General features: G+C 40.3%; 1 protein-coding gene across 3 annotated transcripts in view; it reads right to left on the bottom strand.

Annotated features, from left to right (window-relative positions):
* Positions 1-409: 409 nt before the first annotated feature.
* limk1a (LIM domain kinase 1a) overlaps positions 410-22,087 on the bottom strand; it is a 52,228-nt gene continuing 30,550 nt past the window's right edge. For 2 of the 3 annotated variants that reach the window (XM_005720807.1, XM_005720808.1), the window contains 13 exons: positions 9,148-9,257; positions 7,916-8,131; positions 7,480-7,585; positions 6,904-7,118; positions 6,576-6,762; positions 6,237-6,323; positions 5,144-5,275; positions 4,925-4,984; positions 4,211-4,276; positions 3,372-3,540; positions 3,211-3,266; positions 2,462-2,619; positions 410-2,052 (listed from right to left, as the gene is read on the bottom strand). In XM_005720807.1, the coding sequence (XP_005720864.1) occupies positions 1,884-2,052; positions 2,462-2,619; positions 3,211-3,266; positions 3,372-3,540; positions 4,211-4,276; positions 4,925-4,984; positions 5,144-5,275; positions 6,237-6,323; positions 6,576-6,762; positions 6,904-7,118; positions 7,480-7,585; positions 7,916-8,131; positions 9,148-9,257 (1,731 nt within the window). In that variant the 3' untranslated portion in view covers positions 410-1,883. Of the gene's footprint in view, positions 2,053-2,461; positions 2,620-3,210; positions 3,267-3,371; positions 3,541-4,210; positions 4,277-4,924; positions 4,985-5,143; positions 5,276-6,236; positions 6,324-6,575; positions 6,763-6,903; positions 7,119-7,479; positions 7,586-7,915; positions 8,132-9,147; positions 9,258-14,656; positions 14,859-22,087 lie in introns of those variants that run through there. The other variant, XM_005720809.2, reaches the window with a different exon arrangement.

Genomic DNA, 22,087 nt, shown 5'->3' on the forward strand with positions numbered 1-22,087 from the left:
ATAGTTAAAAGGCTCTATCAGTGTCTTGCATTCATATTTCAACCTGAACTGACATTATTTCCTTATCACAAGTAGCCCAAGAGAGAAAAATTAACAAACGTGGCTTTAAATAGCCACTTGGTTATATAGTGCAAATCAAAGTACTCAAATGTGTACAAAAAGATTTCAGTGGGTATATAGCTATTAAAAACAAAAAGAGAGAGAGGGATGCTGTGTTTTGTTTTTTCCTCTTTTTAAAACCCCGGCTTACTCTGTTTACACTTTTTGTCTTTCTTTTATAATTGTTTTTTTTTAAAATCTCAAATAAAGACAAAAATAACTCTGTTCAGAAGCTGAGCAGACCTAGCAAGAATATCATGCAGCTTGTGAAAACATCAGCAGGATTAAAAAAAACAAACAAACAAACAAACAGATATAAATGTCTCATGTTAGAAGGTGCAAAGGAGATTATTTCTGAGGATGCACACAGACAATGGAAGGAATACAGTGATATTTACAGCCGGCGTTTACATGTAAACAAGAGACAGAGGTGTGAGACAGACAGCTGACGTAATGAGGCAGTACCTTAACTACTGTACAGTACACGAGAGAAGAGGGAACCCTTAAGAACTGCTTGATTGCTCTGCGATTAGATTGATCCAGTATTATTTTAACGTTTATTCCAGCGGACATCTGTGGCGACACAAAAGCTCGCAGGTTGACTGCTGCTTTTTCGGATAGAGAGAAAAGACGAAAATGTAACATTTACGGGGTTTAAAATAACGTTTTAGGGATTAAGATTGCACATACGTCGAACAGTAAAAGCCCCAAACCTGCCACAGTGGTGGAAATGTAGAAAGAGAAGAGGGGGGGGAAGAAAAAAACCTTTCGGCTGTGCCTTTTTAACTGCAGTCAAACCTCTACTCTCCATTTCTGGTCGGCCAATAAAAATATGGCAATGTCGCGTACGTATATAAAATATGTCTGTACATTTACTATATTTAAAACATTTACATTGTCATAGGTTATGTACACTGCTAAGTCTTTAAATGTCGGTGCGGATGAGATATGCCAACGGCTCTTAAAACTGAGAGACAACGTACCAAATCTAGGCCAAAAAGGGGTGCGTGTACCTCCATGTGAAAGTCAGTGCTACACAAGAAATAGGGGAGAGGGGCAGCAACACAAGTAGATTAGTGGTTTGTGACCAAATGAGGTCAGAGGGACACGAAGAACCAGGATTTGCCCTGACAGCATTATTTACAGTCATGCGCTCTTCTGTGAACTATTTAAAGCTTGAAAGGGTTTGCTTCATGAGTCGATCTAAACCTCTAAACGACACACACAGACATACACACACACTCACACTCCCTCGTCTTTGACGTCCAAACAGAAAGCAAAACCAAACCTGCAAACACCTACTGCACAATATATTCTGTAGATGCCTAAAGTGAAGGTCTGCTGTATGCATTGTTTTTAGGGGTGGGGGCGGGGGGATTATATTTCCACATGAACATACACACTACAATAGTACAGCAAGTATTCTTGACCTGGTATGACCTCTAAAGTTAAACCTACATGATTCGAGAGCTGATTTGTGATTTGAAAGTCGGGTCTGATTGCATATGATGTGTTCCATTGTAGCTTCAGGTGCAGCAGAATCAAGCAATTCTAATTAATGTCTCTTGATTTTACTTTGAAAGTCAATATGTGTGCGCAGGTGGCTTTCTCAGTTTGACATTTTTCCCCCTGAGTCTATTTACTGAGCCTGAGCCAGTCTGCTCCCGCAAACACGGAGGGGTATTTACATGACTCCTCCGCCCGCTGCGCCAATCCAGGCAAGGTGGTCGCCACCCCTGTGGGGGTTACTGATAACGTCCCACTTGTCCCTGTTTTGCTCGGGTCTACTCTGGCTGCTCGGGGTGGGTGTGCAGGCCGTTCTCAGGACGTGTTATGCTGTGGTGCTCCCAGAAGGCCTTGTGCAGCTGATCCACTTCGGACATCAGGGGCAGACCGATGTCCAAGTGCATCTTTAGGTTCTCCAGCCACTCCTCCAGTTTCGAGAAAGCAGGCCTGTGTATTAAGAAAGCAGACGGACACCACAGTTTGTAAACCTCTCCAATTTATTTGTATTTATCAAGTTCTTTTGTTATAAATTAAAGGGACAGTTCACCTCAAAACACAATAAAACTTGATTTTTTTGCTCAGAATTGAAAAATCCAGGTACCTGACGGGCATTTACTTGAGTTAGTCATACAACACAGTGAAGGATTTATGCTTGTTTAATCCTTTTAATGTGCTGAATTAACCAAAGTTGTTAGAATTGGAAGTTTAGGCCAGTTTCAAAGGATCGAGAAAATAGTTTTCTTTGGTTGGTTAGTATCAGAAAAACCTCTTTAAATAAAAGTTGGCTCCTGTGATAATCCAACTCTTGGTGAACTGTCCCTTTAGGTTACATGTCAAAATGAATCCGGTGTCTGACCGTTTGTCTGCATCGAGGTCACAGCACACAGCAGCCATGGGGAAGAAGGCGCGGGGACAGTTGGTGGGACAGTAGTGCTCCAGGAAACCCGAGATGTTCAGTCCAAAGTCCGTCGCTCTGGGGAGGTAGTCGGGGTCAGCATTCACCCTGCCAATGACCTGGAAAGAGCAAGAAAGAGCAAAAAGAGTTAAAGATCGAAGTGTCAGAAGTCTCCCCCAGTCTTGGTCAGCCCTCCAGCTGAAAACCAGCAAACCCCCCAAACAGAAGCTCATGGTGCCAGCAGACCACAACCATCATTTGTGTGCCCGTCAGCAGCCACATGAAGACTTCTTTGCTTTCCTGCCCTCTAATCCCTGTAATGTTCTCTGGATAATAACGTTCATCTGGAGAACTCATACTGGAGCTCCTACACTGTTGAGCCCAAATTATGTGGATGGTGTGTGGCCAGGCTGCAAGCCTTCATCACTGTGGCGCTGGATGCTCAGTCGGAAAGCAGTTTTCCCCCTCTAAGAAATGTGGAGTTTGGGAGAAGGAAGACTGTTCCCCTCATAAAATGTAATGGTGTGTTTCATATGAGGCTAAATTAAAGGTTTGACAGTGTTAACTTTTTCCTCTAATTACAGAATAACACCTTAGACTGGTTTTATCATCTGGAGGCCCTGAAGACATTTGAGATCTCCGGGTTTATTCATGAAAAAAAAATAACTTCAGGAATCCAAAATATCCAGAGCAGATGATGGATAGCTTACCTCGCAGAGCATGATACCAAAGGAAAAGATGTCTACTCTCTCATCGTAGCTCTTCCCTGCGATGGAAAAAGACAAAATATTTTTGGTGATCTCATACTCAATAAAATATTTGTGATTAGCACAGGTAAGCAAGGACATGGATCACTTCCTGTAGTTCATACCATGGATCATCTCTGGAGCCATCCAGTAGGGGTTTCCCACCACCGTGTATCTCTTCCGGCGGTCGGGCCTCTTGATGCCAGACAGCTTTCCCTGCGTCAGCTTTTCCCCGTTCTTGTCGTCCACCATGAGTCGAGCCAGCCCGAAGTCTGCCACCACCACTGTGTTGTTCTTTAAAGTGAAATATGCCAAAACGTTTTATTTTTATGCAACAAGCATACTCACCAAAAGTCACTAAATGTGATTTTTACTACACAAAGTATTCACATTAACGACATTCACAGTATAAAATGATGTCAGATGCAATGAAATCACTTGCTGGGAGCAGGGGACAGCTTGTGTGTGAGACCACAGGCTGACAGGTTTAATGACTTGTTCACTTTTCATAAAGGAAATGGGTATATAAACACTGTCTGAAAAAAGCGTCAACCTGCTAGTTACTAGTTCTGGATTCACTCTTTTCACTATCAACATCATCACTTCTGAAAAAAAGACAGACATAGTGTTCAGGGATATATCTGTGGTGAATCAGCTTTAAGCTTCGCTAGTGAGCTTAAAATTAATCTCCAGGCTGTCAGGCAAACATTTTGTTGTCATGTGACACATGTTCAGCACTCCCCTTGTTTAGGTCCGGCAAGCTGAATGTTTCTGCTTTAAGCTTCTTGTGTGGAGTGTTTTTTAAGTCGTCTTAGTCTCCCATAGCAACTGCGAACAAAGGCCTTTTTTGTTTTTGTATGAGCGAATGGCAGGTGCGCCGTCCTAAATCCTTAAAGAAAACATGCTGTATGTGCAGAGGTATGTCGGCACAAACACAAAAGTGTACAGGAAGACAAGTTCTTACCTCTCGGACTAGACAGTTGTGAGAGTTCAGGTCCCGGTGAATAATGTTCATGGAGTGCAGATATGCCTGAATGACAGACAGATAGGAGAGGAAGGAAAGGCAGCAAGAATAAAAATAAATAAACAGTCTTTTGATAATCTGTAAGTAGAACACTGCCAAGTCGAACAATACTGTCTGGGTTTATTTCAAAAAGCTCTTGCTGAATATACAATAACACAGTCATGCTTGATATGCATCATTGTACAGCTATCTGGGGGGAAATCCAGAGAACCTGTGTTCTTATCCTGCAGGAATTTATGCTCTGATTTAACCTTTATAGTAAGAAAAGTACCTCACAAGTGTTGTAGCTCACAAACATGACCACTAGAGGGAGACAACAGCAAGACTAAAGCAAAAAGTATGTGTACAGCAGATATTCAGAGTGCATCTAACAGGAAGCGGTGGTTATCTCTCACAACCACTGATCTCTACTTTTCTCTTGGCTCAACAGGATTTGATTTTTATTTATAAGGTTATGATCTTGGTTATGTTTTGTTATTGACAATACAACCGCATCATCTTCACTTCCCTCTGTATGTTTTAGAGTCTGGCAGTGTCGTGTTCTGTGTTTTTGTGTATGCAGTGGCAAAACAATAATAATGATCTAAACCACTTTCTCCATGCAGAAAAACCTTGGTTTGTTTTCCAGAGTGTATTAACAGTATATACACTCACCATCCCAGCAGCGATGTCCTTAGCAAAACTGACCCGCTGGTTCCAGGGATAGTTTGAGTCCTATAGGAAAAACCAAAACACACAACTTAATGTAACATACTGGTATAAAGTGATGAATCCCTTCTTCTTTATTTTTATTATTATCCTTATTAATAATAACCATGCTAGTCTGTGCATTGGAATTCCATATAGGAAACAAACACCCCCCCATTTGTTTACCATTTTCTTGATGATTTCCCGCAAAGTGCCTCCTTTGATGTACTCTGCGATGAAGTTGAGTCTCTTGTCTTTGTAGAGGACTCCGATGAACTTGAGCACATTGGGGTGATCCAGGCATCGCATGACTTTCACCTTAAAGACACAAATAATTATTTATTTTCACACATCTCTGGGAAAAGTCCACAGCAGCTGTAAGGGATCTTAAATATTCACAGTACAAAACTATCACCTGAACAAATTATGACAGTCAGTGTTAATATTTTTGCAATTACTTCTGCTACTTTACAAATGTGACTACACTACTGGTAAAACTAAAGTCACATGGAGGAGGCAGCACGCCACTGTTACACATGACATCTGAAATGTTTGCCTCCTTCTTTTCTAATCTTCACCGATGAGGATTACACGAGACTCAGTAATTTAAGACTTGGGCCACCTACAAACAAGCAGCCAGCACGAGTAATAATCATTGCTTAGCTGTGACTGGGGCTCATTTTACAGCGAATCTCTTTACTCACTTTTCTAATTACAAGACTCATCACTGTTTCAACCCAATAATAAAGCTAAATACCCACTCATAATCCACAACTAAAGTGGAACCATTTTTCTGAGCTTCAAACATCCCATTTAGGAGGCAGTTAACTGGATGAATGAGGCTAATCTAGCGCCAAACAGGAACACGAGGAGTGATTCAGATCCTCAAACCCCAAAAAGCCTCACAGAAATCTGAACCTGAGTCATCCTCTGCTATCGGCTCTCTTTAGGGAGGTCGGCAGAGAGATAAAGTTTAATGTGGGCGGTAAAATAAAATCTGCCCAGCCATCATTTTTGGGAGACAGGACTATGTGAGCATAGTGAACTGATATTATTTCAAAGGGGAGTTTATGCCTTTTTAATTCCATTTTCTCTTCAGGTGTGAGACGTCTGCCTTTTTCATTTACCCCTTTCCTACATTCAGGAATGGCTCACTTTAACTACAATCTTTAGCTTTGGCTTATAGAAGAAAAAACAACAATAACTTTGGTGCACAAGCTGCTCTGTGTTATGTTTCATTCACAGTCTGAAGTCTCTGAGATTGTCTGTCTCCACTCACCTCTTTGAGGAATGTTTTTTGAGTCTCGTCATCAAAGCGGATCAGCTCTTTCATCACCATCACCTCACCCGTCTCTCTGTGTGTCACCTTTAACAAGACACAATGCACAAATCAAGTTAAGCAACACTGACTGAAGCAATGTTAAGAGACAAAACTTAAAAAAGAAAAATTCCCTGATGTGATAAATCCCCAGTCATTCCATCCGCCTTCCACTATACACTTCTTTCATCTCAATGCTTCCCCCTTCTGGATTTTTTTCAGTATGACTCGTTGCATGCTACATTTACAATGTAGCATGCAACTAATGAGTCTAAGGAGTCTCTGCCAACTCAAATCTACCTTTATGGCTTGTCCAAAGCATCCCTTCCCCAGCACTTCTCCGTGGATGAGGTCAGATGGGCGGAAGATACGGTGAGTCCGGTTTGAGACGACCCGAAGTGACTCAGACCGATTGATGTCCTTCCTCTGGGAGATTGGTGACGCGGCATTGCTGGATCCAGGCGACTTATCAGTGCTGTAACTTCGCCTAAAAGAGAGGAAAACAAAGAAATCAACCTTTTCATGAAGGAAGGTGTTCACACTTTATTAATGGGAAGATGAGAACATACATTTACTCTTTGTAGCAAACTGTGATAAAAGTATATTAGCTGCTGCATTGATGTCTTACGTGATGATGCGGGATTTCAGGTTGCTGATGTCTGGATTGGGAGGCTGGGTGATGGGTAGGATGGGGCTGGGCCCTTCTGACAGTGGGGTGGACAACGGACCGTCCACCTGGTCCTCAGCCTCCGAGGAGCCTCCCTCCTGTCCCGACTGGCTGTGAGGGTCGTGTTCGATGGTGAGCTGCAGCAGCCGGCTCGTTTCCTGGATCAGCAGGTCAATCTGGAGAAGAAGAGACAGATCAGACAGGATGGTCAGATCAAAAAGTGAACGGCACTAATGCATTTCAAAACTTAAAAGGATATATCGGCTCATTGAAGTGCTCTGGTTGGATTTGCTTATAAGTTCAGGGTTAGATGAAGCACTCATGTTTCAGTAACTTCCCTTATGAATTTACTGAAACATTTATTTATTTAAACAGCTACTTATATTATTAAGTCTCATCTTGCCACTGGAAATCCTCAAAAGCTGAAGATGGATATCATCCCATTTTCCTCCAAAACAATAGGAACACAGAGAACCGCCTGAGTGAAACTAAAGCATCATCTTTTAGCAGCAAACACATAAAAATAGTGATGAATACCTCATCCAGAGGAACGTTGTGAATGGGCGTCCCATTAATTTCTAAGATCCGGTCTCCAACGTGAATGGAATTTTTCACATCTGGGCTGATGCAGTCGGCATCCACCCTGGAAACAAAAAGAAATCTCCTTAAACACCTTTGTACACACAGGGGACATTTTTCTTTTAGTATTGTCCAGAGAGCAGATAAGTCTGAGCTCATTTGAATAACAGTGACTATCCTTCCACTCTATTATACATTTTAAATGAATCTCATCTATCACTCTGGCCTCCATTTATAAATCCCCCTCCTTTATCCTTTGTCCTCCACCATTAACCTTCCCTAATGCTGCATCTCTTAACTCATTCCGCCTTTCCTCTTCATTTTCCACTTGCTCTACATTCCACAAACTGAAACACGATATTCATTTTATCCACAAAACACAAACGTGGCTCACTGGGAGACTCTGACGGTGTGTCCATGTTCGGGACTGTAGCCATTGGTCGGGCTTAGTGGCTGGTCAATCGCCACGGAGAAACCGCGCCCTTTGCGTCCATTGTTGCCATCAGCGGAGGCCGGGATGGACACCAGTGTGACCGTGTGAGGGATCCGTGAGCATGGCGAGTCCGGTAGCGACACCGGGGTCACGACGGTCTGGTAGTAGCAGTGACCACTGGAGCCAGAGAGGAACAGAAGTAGAGATTAAAAATAGAATTTATTTTTATTTTATTTATTTTTCTAAAAATGAGAACAGCAGTAATAAAACAGATAATAGGAATCCTCGTGAGGTTTGTATGAAAAATCAACTTCTCATTACAATAATTTTCACAGTGTCACATGATGCTTCGGCTCAGCCAAGACAACACTGTACACTCATTGTTTTGAGTCAGGCTGACCTTTGATAAGTCAGAATGTTATGAAGTGACTAATAACCTATGAGGTGATGCCCCCCCAACTGTAAAGCTGTTGCTGATATCCTTTCTGTGTCATGTCAGTCAGCAACATGCGACTCTCTCATTGAATGTAATGATCTGAGAAAAGCTCTCAAGGTGAGTAATTCAAAGGTATTGTGGGGGAGGTGCCATAGTTCTGTAGATTTAGGCTGTCTCAGTGTCTTCTGTCTCTCATGTAACCCCAGACTCACTGTTCTTGTTGAATCTAAGTCTTTATGGACACTGCGATGTCATTATGTTGCTGCAGAATACAATTAGCCGCCTCTCTCGTGATATTCTTTGATAGATACAGTCTGAAACTTGTGACAAGAACATTAAAGCCATCCTGGAGCTATTGGAAGCTAGCAACTAACAATATGATATTCAAACTGGAGCTACTGTTTATATGATAATAAAAGCATTCTTCTCCCAGTTTAATGGTTTTATGACTTGTTTCATGCTTAAACCACACTCAGATATGAGCATGTCTTCTGCCAGTTGTCACCAGTTTGTCATAATGTTAACAAAAAGCCCTTTGAAGCCAGAAATAAGCGAAATAAATTTGAGATTTTGTCAATCAACAGCAGCTTATGGCACACTTTCGAGCTTTCCTACGGATTCTGAGCGGATTAGCTTATGGCAGAGGATGAAACTGGGGAAAGATCATGAGTACTAGTTTCACAGGCTATGATGGATGTGACACATAAAGCAAGCGCCTCAGCTTTTTTGTTTAAACTTTACAGTGACGGATGCTCACCAGTACAGTTTAGATCTCTCCACCAGAGCGTATGTGTCTCCATCACCGATGAACGATCGGCAGTTCAGACATGTGAAGCATTCTGGGTGATATTTCTGTTCCCCTGCGACCTGTTAAAAAACACACATACACGCAAACACATAAATGAACATGTAAACAGAGTGGTGGAGTCCGATGTTAAATAGATTTTTCTCCTATCTAAAGACGAAAAATGTAGCAATATTTCAGGGTTTTTGAGCAACAAGCAACACGAGGTTGTCTCTGGAAAGAAGGGCGAGGTCTGGTGATTGAGGGTAATCATTAGTCTCATGCACAAACATCGAGTTTGCTGCTGCCAGATGCCCTCCAGAGCTCGGGGCAGTTTTGCAAACAAGAGAGAGAATTGAGTTATGGCCAATAAAGAAAACAGACCAGCCGATAATTCATACTGGCAGCTCTGAGGGTGAAGCTCTGGGTGTTCCTCAGACCAGAGACCACTAAAATGACCAGAAAAATCAAGCATCAACACCCCCACTTTTAATGCCGCTCCCTGTCCTTGCTTGTTGCGACACTCATCGACTAAAATAATCGATTAAGTAGCCTTCGATGTATTATTATCGACTCCTTCAGGTAATGTGGCGCCTGTCCGTGCAAACGACCCACCCACTCAAAGGCTTAATGATTAAACATGAGACATGAAATTAAGTACCTAAGGTCAAGCCCGTGAGAGCCATTTGCTCCCCAGAGGCTGTGCTTGTTAGTCCATTTTTTGCTTTTAGTGGCAGAAATTTTTGGAGGGAGTGGACCCCTTGACAGCACTCCTCAACTGCACTGATTTACAATGCTAATGAGATACAGGAGGACTAAGAAGGGGCACCGCATGGAGGAGAGCTGGACAAAGAATAATCAATCACATGCAAACAGAATTTACTCATTCAGCTGTTCCGTTATTTAACTTTCTGATAAACTAGTGGAGAAATAATCACCAGAATACCTGATGAAATATTAACGTTGACTGTGCCCCTGCAATACTGCATATGATTCAGGTCATTATAAAAAGGACTCATGGCTGCAAACCTGCAAACCTGCATCAGCCTCTAAGCAGAACTACTTTTAAATGGTAGTAAACCTAAAAACAGAGAGGGGAAAAGTGAAGATCAAAGAATCAATGAAAACCTCCGTCTACAGCCATATGTCGACTACTCCTCCCTCCTGGGAAAACAGCAGTGAAGACACACAAACAAGTAAACACATGTCGAGGCCTTGAGCTGCAGCAAGGGAGACCCCGCAATTAATTTATGGCTTTTTAAAGTAATTCAGCTCCTTCCAGCTACACAGCAATAAAATATGCCCCCATCCTGACTTATTTGTATGTTAAATATTTCAGTTTCTGCTTTTGAAGTTAAAAACAACAAAAGTTAGAGTCTGCCACTAACAGGAGAATAAGAGTCAACTTGTATCCTAAGAACAAAAGAGGAGAAAATAGAAAATAGGCTCTGTAATGGACACAGGGAACGAGGCAGCTGCGAGGTTAATCGACCAGCTTCATTTCTTTATTCGTCAACTAAGCAGTCACAAAAAGAGGAGCCATAAAAATTACACCGTGACTTCGAAAGGACATGTAAACACAACCTAAAGCAGCAAGTGCTGTGAGAATGGGAGATCATTGTAAAGTTAAACACAAAAGCTGCCCGATTATTTTTAGCGCCACATTTTCTCTAAGGTGTAGATTTCTCTTAGGTGCAGCCCTGCAAATAAATTAAGAAGACAGGAAGAGAGGACAGCTGGACGGAGATGAAACGGACGTGTGGCTCTGCACGCCCTGACTCTGTGGCGGCCATTTGCTTGCTATGCAGACACAACAGACACACACACCCTCTTTAAACCCGCATGTGACAGGCGACAGCTGCTCCCCTCACACTTAGGACGTGGTCTCCCTCTAAAGTGTGGATTGAGCGATTAAAAATAAAGGACAAAAGATGAAATACGAAATCACTCAATGGAAAAAAGAAAAAGAAAAAAAGGTTTGAGAAACACCAAATGCATTAATACACCACTGGTTCCACATCCTATCCTGACATAAGGTCTGTGGGTGTGTGTCGAGTCTGCATTAGCTCATAGTCATGCTCAAGAGTGTGTGCGATGGTGTGCGCTAGCCTCGTGTCCTCTTCGAGTGAACACAAACCAAACAGAGAACACATGTCTGCCTGGGGGGGAGAGGAAGCGGGTCCACGGGGTCCAGGAGTAACCGGGTCAAGCTGCCGTTACTCTGCTGCCACGTGCGCCATGTTCATGGGATGACAGAGAGAAATGAAGCTAAAGAACAGTTGAGGTCTTTGCAGCTTCTGTGCTCAAATGTTTATACTAATGATGTTTTTAAAGAGTGTGGAATTTACTAAAAGTGCAGTTTTAATGCTAATTTCTTCTACATATATATATGTAATTCTATATATAACATTCATGAAGGAAGTTGGTTTGTTTGGTGTCATTAACAGCCTAGTGCACTGTAACTTGAAATTAGTTTATTTAATCTTCTCAATTAGTTTAATATTCAGCAAACTGATAGAAGTTAGCTACACAACAGCTACACTTGCCAAATAGTTGGTACATTATTTGTTACTAAGTCTAATCATAAGAGTTATTAAACGCTGGTTCTCTTCTACAGTCTGCCTTGCCGTGTCCGATCACGGCAGATGGCTTCTCTTTCCCTTAACCTGGTTTTCTTCCTGTTAAAACAGAGTTTTTGCTCATAGGGGTTGTTCGATTGTTGACGTTTTCTCTCTATTACTGTAGATATTATAAAGCACCTTGAGGCCGCTGTTGTTGTGATTAAGTGGCATATAAGTAACACAGAATTTAATTGAAATGACTTGAATTGAATTAAATGATTCATCTCTACATCAAAACTATTTTTTAGCTTCTTTCCAAGATGTGGATTAAGCCTAATCCCAGGTAAAAAAAAAAAAAAGAAAGAAAGAAAGAAATAAAAAGTTTTTGTGTTCTAGCTAATCCATGACTGGGGAACTGGGCACTTGAAACAAGTTTTAAACAAGTTTTAACCAAGCTGGGTAAATCTTACAACACACAGGCTAAATGTTAGAAGAGCTCATACAAGTGAATCTAACAAAAGTCATGTTTGGAGAGAAGCCTTTAATTTAGTAGCAGAATTTCATCATCAGCGTGTGAAACAGAATCAAGGAGAGTCTTCATGTTAAATTGTGAAAGTCATTGCTGGAAAGTTTCTTCACAATGACCTCATCATCTTGTTTTTACTATATCACACTATATGTAGATAAAAGTATCTACTGTCTGACACATCAGTACTTAAGTTTTTTTTAAAAAAAATTCTATTATCTGAATTTTCTCCAAACACTGAGGATCCCTCAAGTTTAAAGAGCTCACTCCTTAAACAGTTTAGCATACATCATCACCACATTATTAAGTGGTTGCAGTCTGCGGGGTTTTTCTGGTGAAGAAGTACTGATGAGGTGATGGGGAAGAAAAAATTCTAAGTAGTTTCGAGTGTTACCTCATTACCACCAACGTGTGACCGTCACCCACAGACACTTTTAGGTTAATGTAGCCTTCAAACTTTGTTTGTTTTTTAATGATTTATAAGTGCAACCTTAGAGTGGCTGTGGAATGTGAAGTGACCCTTGGAGGTTGTTTTTTAGGAATTTACAACAGTGTAATACTCTCAGTGACAGATAAAACAACAACACTGAGGCCTGAGTAAATACAGTTATAATTAGCATGTAGATTATGTTACAAACACATGGGCTGAAAAAACTAAGGCAGACCAGTGGCGGCAGTTCCTTATATAAAATTTCAAAGACACGTTTTTACAGTTAACAGTCTCTCATTTCTATTTCATACGTCATGTTCCAACCCAAATCATTTAGTTCTTGTTTTGCTCCGGTTTTGCTTCAAGATCTTTCATATCTTCTTCGTGACATTTTTCCATTTCCATCACATCATTTCACATTTTCCTCACTGATTATGTTTACTAATGAAAGCCTTTTACAAAGCCTTATACAGCAGTGAATACAAAGGACCACAAACAGATGCCACATGTCAGATCGCAGACGTGAAAAACTTTCTAGAAAACAGCAGGGCCAAAGCACTGGGAAGTTGACACACTGATCTCACGTCTAAAGTGAAGACATAATGATTTTTATGAAACTATATTAACAGCAAAGTAAATGTGAGATGTTTAATGAGAAAAAACTTGAATATATTTGAATATATTGTTTTTTAACTTATCTATTTAAGGAATACATTAGTGGAAATCTGATGCCTCTGGGACACCACAGGAACACAGTCAAAGGATAACGTCATAGGCGCTTGCAGGTCTGCATATCCAAACCATTGACTATTTGTACAAATTTCCTAAGCATACACACCAAACATGAATAAAGGTACACCCATTCTGAATCAGAACCCCTGCAGCTAGAAGCACAGGTTGGATCCTCTGACTTAACAACACTCTTGCAAAACGTGAAAGAATGACCTCATATCAACAACGCAAAGGGTGACTCTGAGTGGACTCACAGGATTATAGGAGATCTGGCTTTGCTTAAACCCGTCCTTGATGTAATGAACTTTCCTCTGAGGCATCCTGCATGAGCTAAACAGAAATACGCAGTCCATATGTGACTGAGTTCACTGAAAGCAAAACAAAATTTTAATAGCTGTGTTTAAAAAAAAAATGACATCATGTGGGGGAATAGTCAGAAGAGCATGTGTATCTGATACCTGATTTGCTGCACTGAGATTGAGCTACAACTGGGTCAAATACTAAAATCTGTCAAAGGGATTTCCTAAAGCTTTAACACAGAGTATGATCAAGATGCTGCACAAAACTGCAATCAAAGCTGGCTAAACAGAAATCAAGTAAAAAGATGATGAAGCTACAGTACACATCATTTAAGCAAACATAATTAGACTGAAAGGCTGACAGGGAAGACAGTGGGTCACACTGATGCTGTCTGAATGGAAACCCCCTTCCGTCACAAACCGTACAGTGCCACAGCATACCCTGGCCTCCGCTTTGGAAAGCTGCTATTCAGCCTGTCGGCCCCCCTCCCTCTCTTTCTGCAAGTCTCAAATCCACTTTCATTAAAAATAAATAAATAAATGAAAATGTCCTGACAGTGATTTTTAAAAAGAATCTTTTTGAATGTGCTAGCACTTTTATGTGAGGAAGAACGCATCCTAAAAATAGCATGTGTGCCATGGCTCATCACATTTTCATGACACTGGAGCAGAAAAAAAGACGCATATCTGTAATTAGAAAAAGCAATACACTGACCCAGTTTAAAGGGACACACAAAACACACCATATTTCATGCTCTGGCTTTAACATTAAAGAAGCATGCTGGAACAAGACTGTGCAGAAGCAACCGGCAAACTATCTGAACCAGCTTAGAGACCTGCTTCGCTGCCTCCCCGCCGGCTCATGAATACTATAAATCAATCAGAAGACACCCAGAGTGTCAGCATCAGCATCAGCAGCAGCGAATAGGCTCACCTTCTTATCCCTTTTCCACAGCCTGAGACAGCAGAAGCTCCAGAAAAATAAATCTCCCACCATGTCAACGGGAGCCGGCGTCTCTCCTCTTCGCTGTTCTAGTTCATTCTACTGAGGCAGGCGATTTCCCCCGCTGTCATAACAAAACACTGGCAGCAGCCAAAGCAGGCAGCAAGAGAGCACTGAGAGGGGGAGGAGAGAGCGAGCAGCCCACGCCTATGCAGCTGAGCTCATCTCTGAATCAGTGCCACTCCTCCTCTCCCCCCCAACCACTCTGCCTTCCCCTTCTCTCTCGCTCACTTTTGCTATGACATCATCGTTTCCTGTTTGGCCCAGCCCACTCTTGTACACGCTGTCAGCTTGCCGGCTGCTTCGCACCCCCCTCCGCCCAACCCCCCACGGTGTCTTCAGAGAATTCCTTCCCTCTCCCCCTATTCCTGTAATCACATTTTGAAAGCGGCAACAGTCACAGGCCTGACTTATTGAATGTTATGCTATGGAAAGTTGTTTTTTTTTTAGGTTGGACTAATTTGTTTGTGTTGCATGTTTAATTTAGTGTTGTGCTGAACTAGGTAAAGTGAATACACTGGGCTTGTTATTTTCTTCCTTTAAACAAAAAAACTTGATAAAATTGCAATTACTGATTCTTTTCAAATCTCAAATATTAATAGTAAAGCAAACCACAGTGAAAGCAAGCCACAAGCTTACTATTCAACCAAATCAACAAAACTAGTAAAACCCAAGTAAAAATAATACAGCCTAAAAATAATAACGTAATAGCAGCAAACATTTTAGAAGTTAAACCTTTAAAAACTGTTTAATATAATAATTAATATTTTATTTTAAGTGTTTTTTCTGACCAACTAAAGCTTCATTCAACATCCTGCAGATCGATGGAAATGCATAACTAAATAGTAAATACTTTTTAAGTCTTGTCCTATGCTAATGTCAGATTACAACAGGCAGGATTTCACCACATAAAGTTGAAAAAAAGTTCAGAGACAGCTCTTTGTTACATATACTGTAAAATAGGTGTGTCCTATTGCGCTTTTCCCGTCTTAACTTGTACAGAACAGTCCGGCACAAACACGTCGTGCATGCCAAGAAGTCCAAGTCTCTGCCCTCACTTTAGACCGGTGCTGGAGGACCATCTGAGTGTGCACTGTGCAGATATTAATAGACATTCAGACCCATTCACACTAAAGTGGTGGAGACAGACTGCAGTGAGAGACAGCTGCCAGGCAAGCATATGATATGGATTCATATTATCTTAATAATGTGATTATTGGAAGGTCTAGTGACAAAAAGCTTTTATAATGATTCCAAACTTTGCTAATCTAATAGCAATACACAGTACATGGGAGTCAAGATTCAATATAAAGAATGTCTCTTGCAAAAGGTCCTAGGCCAAGTCAGCATTAACCAAGCAGGGTTTTTTGTTGGTAGGAGAGACTGAAGCTCTAGGAAAATAATCAGTAAAGGTTTTCACACAGAAATGTAAACAAATTATATAACAAGGCATACACAGTTCTCACAGATATATGTTAATGCTAAGTCAGAGACAGAGCTCCTGGGATTCTTTAATTTTAACCTTTATACCCACTTAACAATCTCACTTGTGACACTGTAGCCAGGATGTAAAGTGTACAAAGTATGGTTAGTTACACTCACTGGACACTTTTTAGATATACCTATTTAAGCTGTTGTTAAATGTCCAATTAGCCAGTCACATGCCAGGATGCATACAGCATGCATTTAGGCATGTACACGGTCAAGATGACCTCTGAAGTTCAAAGTGAGCTTCATGATCAGGAAGAAAGGTAATTTAAGTGACTTTGAATGTGGCATGGTTGTTGATTCCACATGGGCTAGTTTTGTATTTCAGAACTCGCTGAAAGAAAAACCACACTTTGTGCCACTCCTGTCAACTTAGAACTGGAAAGTGAGGTCTTATTTTCAAATCTCAAATTAATACAGCATCTTTGTGATGTCGCAGATCAGGTGATTTGGATTATGAATGTTCAGCCAACAAATCTGCGTGGCACTGTCACGGAAACGTGGACCAGAGTCACTAAGAAACCTGATCCTCCAAAAGAAGCATTATAATACACTGTCTATCTGAATAGGCAAATATTTCTGTTATTCATGAGCCAAGGCAGAGAAAAACAAACAAAAATAAACAAACAAAAACATTCTTGACTGTCTTAGTATGCAGAATACTACTTAGTTAATTATATATATTAACTTATATATATAATTATATATAAGTAATGCTGATTCATCAACTGTTAGCTTCATGGTTACTTGCGCAGTTCTGACCAGGTTTAACATTATGATCAAATTTCACTATAGAAATCCAATGAAAACTTCAGCTTAACTGTCACTGCTTACAAATTGAGAAAAAGGGAGGGATTGCTACTGTGCTTAATTTGTCTGCATGCAGGAGCGTACTCTACTCATACTCAGCAAGCTCAGTGAGCAGTCATTAAGTATTTAATTTCCCATCTGATAAAGTTACTGTCATGCACTGGAGGAAATTCACCCTCTGTTCACCAGGTGGTTAGTTTTATAATGCTATGATGTCACTAGAAAATTATGAACTGAGTATTTTCTCAGAAATGTCACTAGAATAGGATACAACAAGTATGTTATGAAGTAAATATCCTTTTAATTAGGATTGTATTATATTCTTTAAGAAGCTGATTTCATGAGTAATAAAACAAACTTCCTTAAATTATTACACTCTGTGGAAGCGATGCAGAGATGTTAACCCAATTACCAGATGAACGCTGGGAAGTAATATATTTCCAGCTGTAAGCAAAGCAAGGTTCGGAACTTTAATCAACTTTAGGTAAATCTACATACAAACTGCTGTAAAACAAAGAACTAAATACAATCCGTGAGGTATTCAACTAGAAAGAATTAGCAACAGGAGTGAAAAACTGCATCAGTAACCTGTATAGTGTGTGACACTAAACTGGCCTCTTTGCAGAAAGCAAAAGTTAAGTTCAGTCCAAGATGCAGGCACAGAACTCAGAAGTGAAACCCAACAGCCCACAGCTACCCTACGGGGGGGAATTCAGCCCACAGAGGTGGCTGTTCTCATCAGTGTTTCCACACCGGGAAGAGGAAATGATAAACAAGTGTCTTAACACATTTTACTGAAGGCCATTTGCAGATTACTATGTCTGATTAAAATATTTAAAACAGGGAAGTGATCGTAACATAATCTATTTCCTGCCATCAAACAGAGCACAGTGTGAGAACCTGGCCTCTGAGAGGGAGTTCATATTCAGACTTCAAAATACGATGCAAATTAAAGAGATTACAACATGCTGAAAGAGAGCTTTAAACCAGTTAGTTACTGATGAGATCAACGGGTGCTCTCGAAAAAGCCGTACCACAATCTGAACTGCAGCATCTTAAACATATGTTTTGGCAACACATTAAATGTATCTGTCCTCACTTAGTGGCAAAAGAATCATCAGGCAGTTACAGAAACAACTGGCAGACTCCCATGTACACACAAGACACATCAGACCAGTGGGAGTTGGTAAAGTTCAGTGTAGATCTGGGACTTTCCACTGGTTTTAAAGCCAACCCAAACACAAGTATTACTTAATATTAACTAAAAATGAAAAGCAACATTTGTATACCCTCACTCAACCTAAATCTGCTGAACAGTTCAAATGAAAAACTATGTGCACAAATGCCTATATTTCATCATTTAACGTATTTTAATATAATAAGCTAATCTATGTAATCATTAACACCGCACAAAGTTTCAGATACATCTGACTGAGTGAAACTGAAAACAACAGTAACGTGTCAAGAACACAACAGAAGTACAGCACATGTTGTAACAGGGTTTTGAAATTCTCATAAAGGATGCCAAAGAAAAGAAAAGAAAATTCCAAAGACTCACAAACACTTGTGATTTCAGGGAAACGCCTCAGATTTTACCTCCAACTGTTTCAGTACATCTTGTATTCTAAGACACAGCAAGGGAAAAGTCCCTGAGATTTATTGTTTAAGGCCTGTCAGGCCAGAATAACCGTCATCTCTCCAAAGCTGTCAGTAACACAACGCAATGAAAACTAACAAACAGCAAACTTGGAAAGGGTTTGGGACCTGATGGACACGCTGCATATAAACTCAGGCCATACAATCGTTTTGTTTAGTAATAATTTCAATTAATATAAAAAGTTTACTTTCTCATGAACAACCAAGTGCAGTGCTTCCTGTGAGACTCCTCAGCGCATTTTATTTCCCCATCAACTTTACACTTTTATACAACATGTTTATTAACTAGTCCTCTGATTTGGTTTGTCTTTTGTGGAAAGAGCTTTGCCTTAGTAACTGTATGATTCTGTAGGAGCAGAAGTGGCAGTACAGGCAGCAGCGCTAATGTCAGACACATTCATATATTTGACTTACTTTGTAGATGTTTTTGTCTTCCCTTTTTTCTTTTGATTTTCCATTTTAACTTCATTTTGGTTCAGTTAGACAAACCATATACAACTATATATGCAACCTGAGCTGAAAATCACATCAGATTTACTATGCAGGCGGCCGCTTGCCAAGTATTGCAGACTTTATACAGCATATTTACAGTGTACCTGTATTTAGTGCTACACAACCCAACTTAAAATGTCTCTTAAAACATTTCCACATTTCTCAATCTTGAACTGTTCTGCTCTTTTCCTCTTCTACTTTGTTCCTTCTACTTCTACTCTCCTACTTCTTCAAAACTAATGTATGTCTCAAATATGCAGCAATGTGAAGCAGTTTTACTCATTTTTGACTCATATCTATCATGCACTACCATCAGGGAGGTGTTTGAAATTCCCTCTGTAGCATGACAACTAGCCCAAATATACTATCAGAGCCCTAAACAACTATCATAGCAACAATATGAATGGAGCTTCTACATCCCTAAGCATAGTGGAGATGGTCAGGGACCAAAGAGGACTGAACCCAAAAATGAACTGTGACAAGTTCAAAGAGTTAAGGTAGAGTCTAACAGACATCTGTGAATCTGTTGCTTTTTTGAGCCATGCAATAAACAAGAATGTAATTTAGACTTGTGTAAAGTAAACCCAACTTAGAAAAAAAACTCAGTATTCCAAAAGTGTTATTCATTTTTTCTATTTACAGCACTTTGTATTTGCACTTTGTCCAGAATCAGAGCTCAGACTGCACCACAGCCATCACAGTCAACAACAACAAAAGTTCCTGCTGGCATGCAGGGCCGACTGACAGCAAAGCGCTGTGGCAAAGATAACAAAGTAAGAGTGAGAAACAGTCAAAACAATCCACTCTCAACCTTTGGATAATTACCAGGCTCGGGTCGATGTCTGGCACAGTTTCCATTGGATGGATCTTGGCCCTGATTTGTTTGCAGAAAGGCTGACTGACTCTAAACTGAATGGGGGCACAGCTGGGATTACTGCAGATTCATTTGTCAGGAGGAGGAGTAATGGAGGGAAAGAGTGATGAGAGGAGAGGGAATTCAATTCCATCTGTTCATTGCATAAATCAGTGCAAGTACAGGTAGGTAGTAAATAACTAAGAGTTATTCTCTACCTGAATTAACTTCTGTCAACTTCCAGCTTAAGGTGCTGAGAGCAGCAGAGGTTGTAGACACACACTTGTTTACACACCAACAGCCCCTTCCATAAAATATAACAGTCTAAGACATACTGTTAGATTTATTTGGTTTAATAGCCCCATCCACAGGGTAGCAGTGGTTACGGTCCAAAACAATAACAGAGACACACGGAGCAATCAGGAAATTCAAAGGGAGACTGAAACCACCAAAGCATTTCAAGCTTAATATTTCATTCTTGATCCTGGAAACTGTAGTAGCCAAAATAATCTCCACTTGCCTCCACCGAGAGACTCTTCTTCTGGGATTTTCAACCATAAAAAATATTACCCTGACATGTACAAGAAAGTTATAAAAGAAAAGCTGCTCCCCTTATTTACAAAGGATCAACATAGGAAGGAGTTCCGCATATTTGATTTGGCAGGATGCACTTCCTGACACATTCCTCAAGGGATTTGTCTTCTCCCAGGATCAAACCAAGGATCTGCAAAGGTGTAAACTACTGCACTGTGGAGCCACTATAAGAAAGTCCTAAAGTGCCTAAAGGAAAAAAGAACCAGTCAAACTCAGTCTTTCTGAAGAGTAACCGTGTAACATCTGGAATCGATGTTTTATTACACTGAAGAAATAATTTAATCACTTAACTGCACAGACTTTGTGTTTTTGTCCTGTTTTGATTAGAGAAGGATCAACTGCAATTTTTTGGGCTATCCCATTTTTGGATTTTCTCCAAGTGTGACCCACAGATACCATTTTTTTTTAGATTCTGACTTCCTCTCTAAAAATGACAGCATGTGCAAGTAAAAGTCAACTTTCTTCAATGCAAAATTGAATTTTCATTATGAAAGACATTATTAAACTTCACAATTTCTTTATAATCCCCCCAAGCTGCAGTGAGTTACAGGATCTTCTATAGACAGCTAAAAATATAGTGCTTTACTCTGGAAGCAGGTGTAAATAATTACCTGAAAATGAGTTGCTGAACCCCCAAATTCAAAGAGATCTTTTTCTTTACCAAACAGAAGCTCATACAACATATTTAACAAAACAAATGTCAGGTACTTAGAATTATATTACAGGCATGTTAAGAATTTGTTAGCCTCCTTAAATGTCCATGTTCAGCTGGGTGAAGGTGAATTAAGAGTCTGATGTGATTTGTTGTCACAATTGCTTTCATGGTGTTTCCCCTGCAGTTTACTTTAATTCTATCATGTTGTGTGTGACTGTGCACATGACTATTTGCCTATCTACACTGTTGTGCATTTGTTCCACATGCATGAAACAGACCAGCTCACAACTGGACATGTGTGAGGATGACCAGTCAATTCCAATCCCTGCCTGGTCAATTAGTGCACCCCTAGTTCTAATTCATTTTCTACTTTGACACTGTCAGTGTAATCGTGAATTAAAAAAAAAAAAAAAGTGTCAAATTTTGCTTGTATTAGATAGTTGAGATGTGAAAACGAACTAAAATGTACAGGACACAAGCGTTCTGATATACCAGCTTGATGCAAATAACTTATTAACTCCTCCAAGCTTCTCTAATCTGTGAATGGAAAAACTTTCAGACTTTTGCACCTTTGTCTCAAAGGCATTCATATTGTTTACTCAAGCAATAACTGTCTCTGGAAAGTGCGAAAGTGAGCTTTTGCCTACCTTCTTATCTCCACACACTAAGTTGCTGCACAAAGCTGGCACTCTTGTTGCACTGTTAGTTTGGGAAAATTACTGAAATGATCTGATACACCCCAAACATTTAAAAGCAAGAGCATGAGGGCATTTCATACAATCCATAGCTTTGTGATTTGATTTACGGACAAGCA

Source organism: Pundamilia nyererei, unplaced genomic scaffold (genome assembly GCF_000239375.1).
Source record: "Pundamilia nyererei isolate P.nyererei 1_Seehausen unplaced genomic scaffold, PunNye1.0 scaffold00003, whole genome shotgun sequence".
NCBI lineage: Eukaryota > Metazoa > Chordata > Actinopteri > Cichliformes > Cichlidae > Pundamilia > Pundamilia nyererei.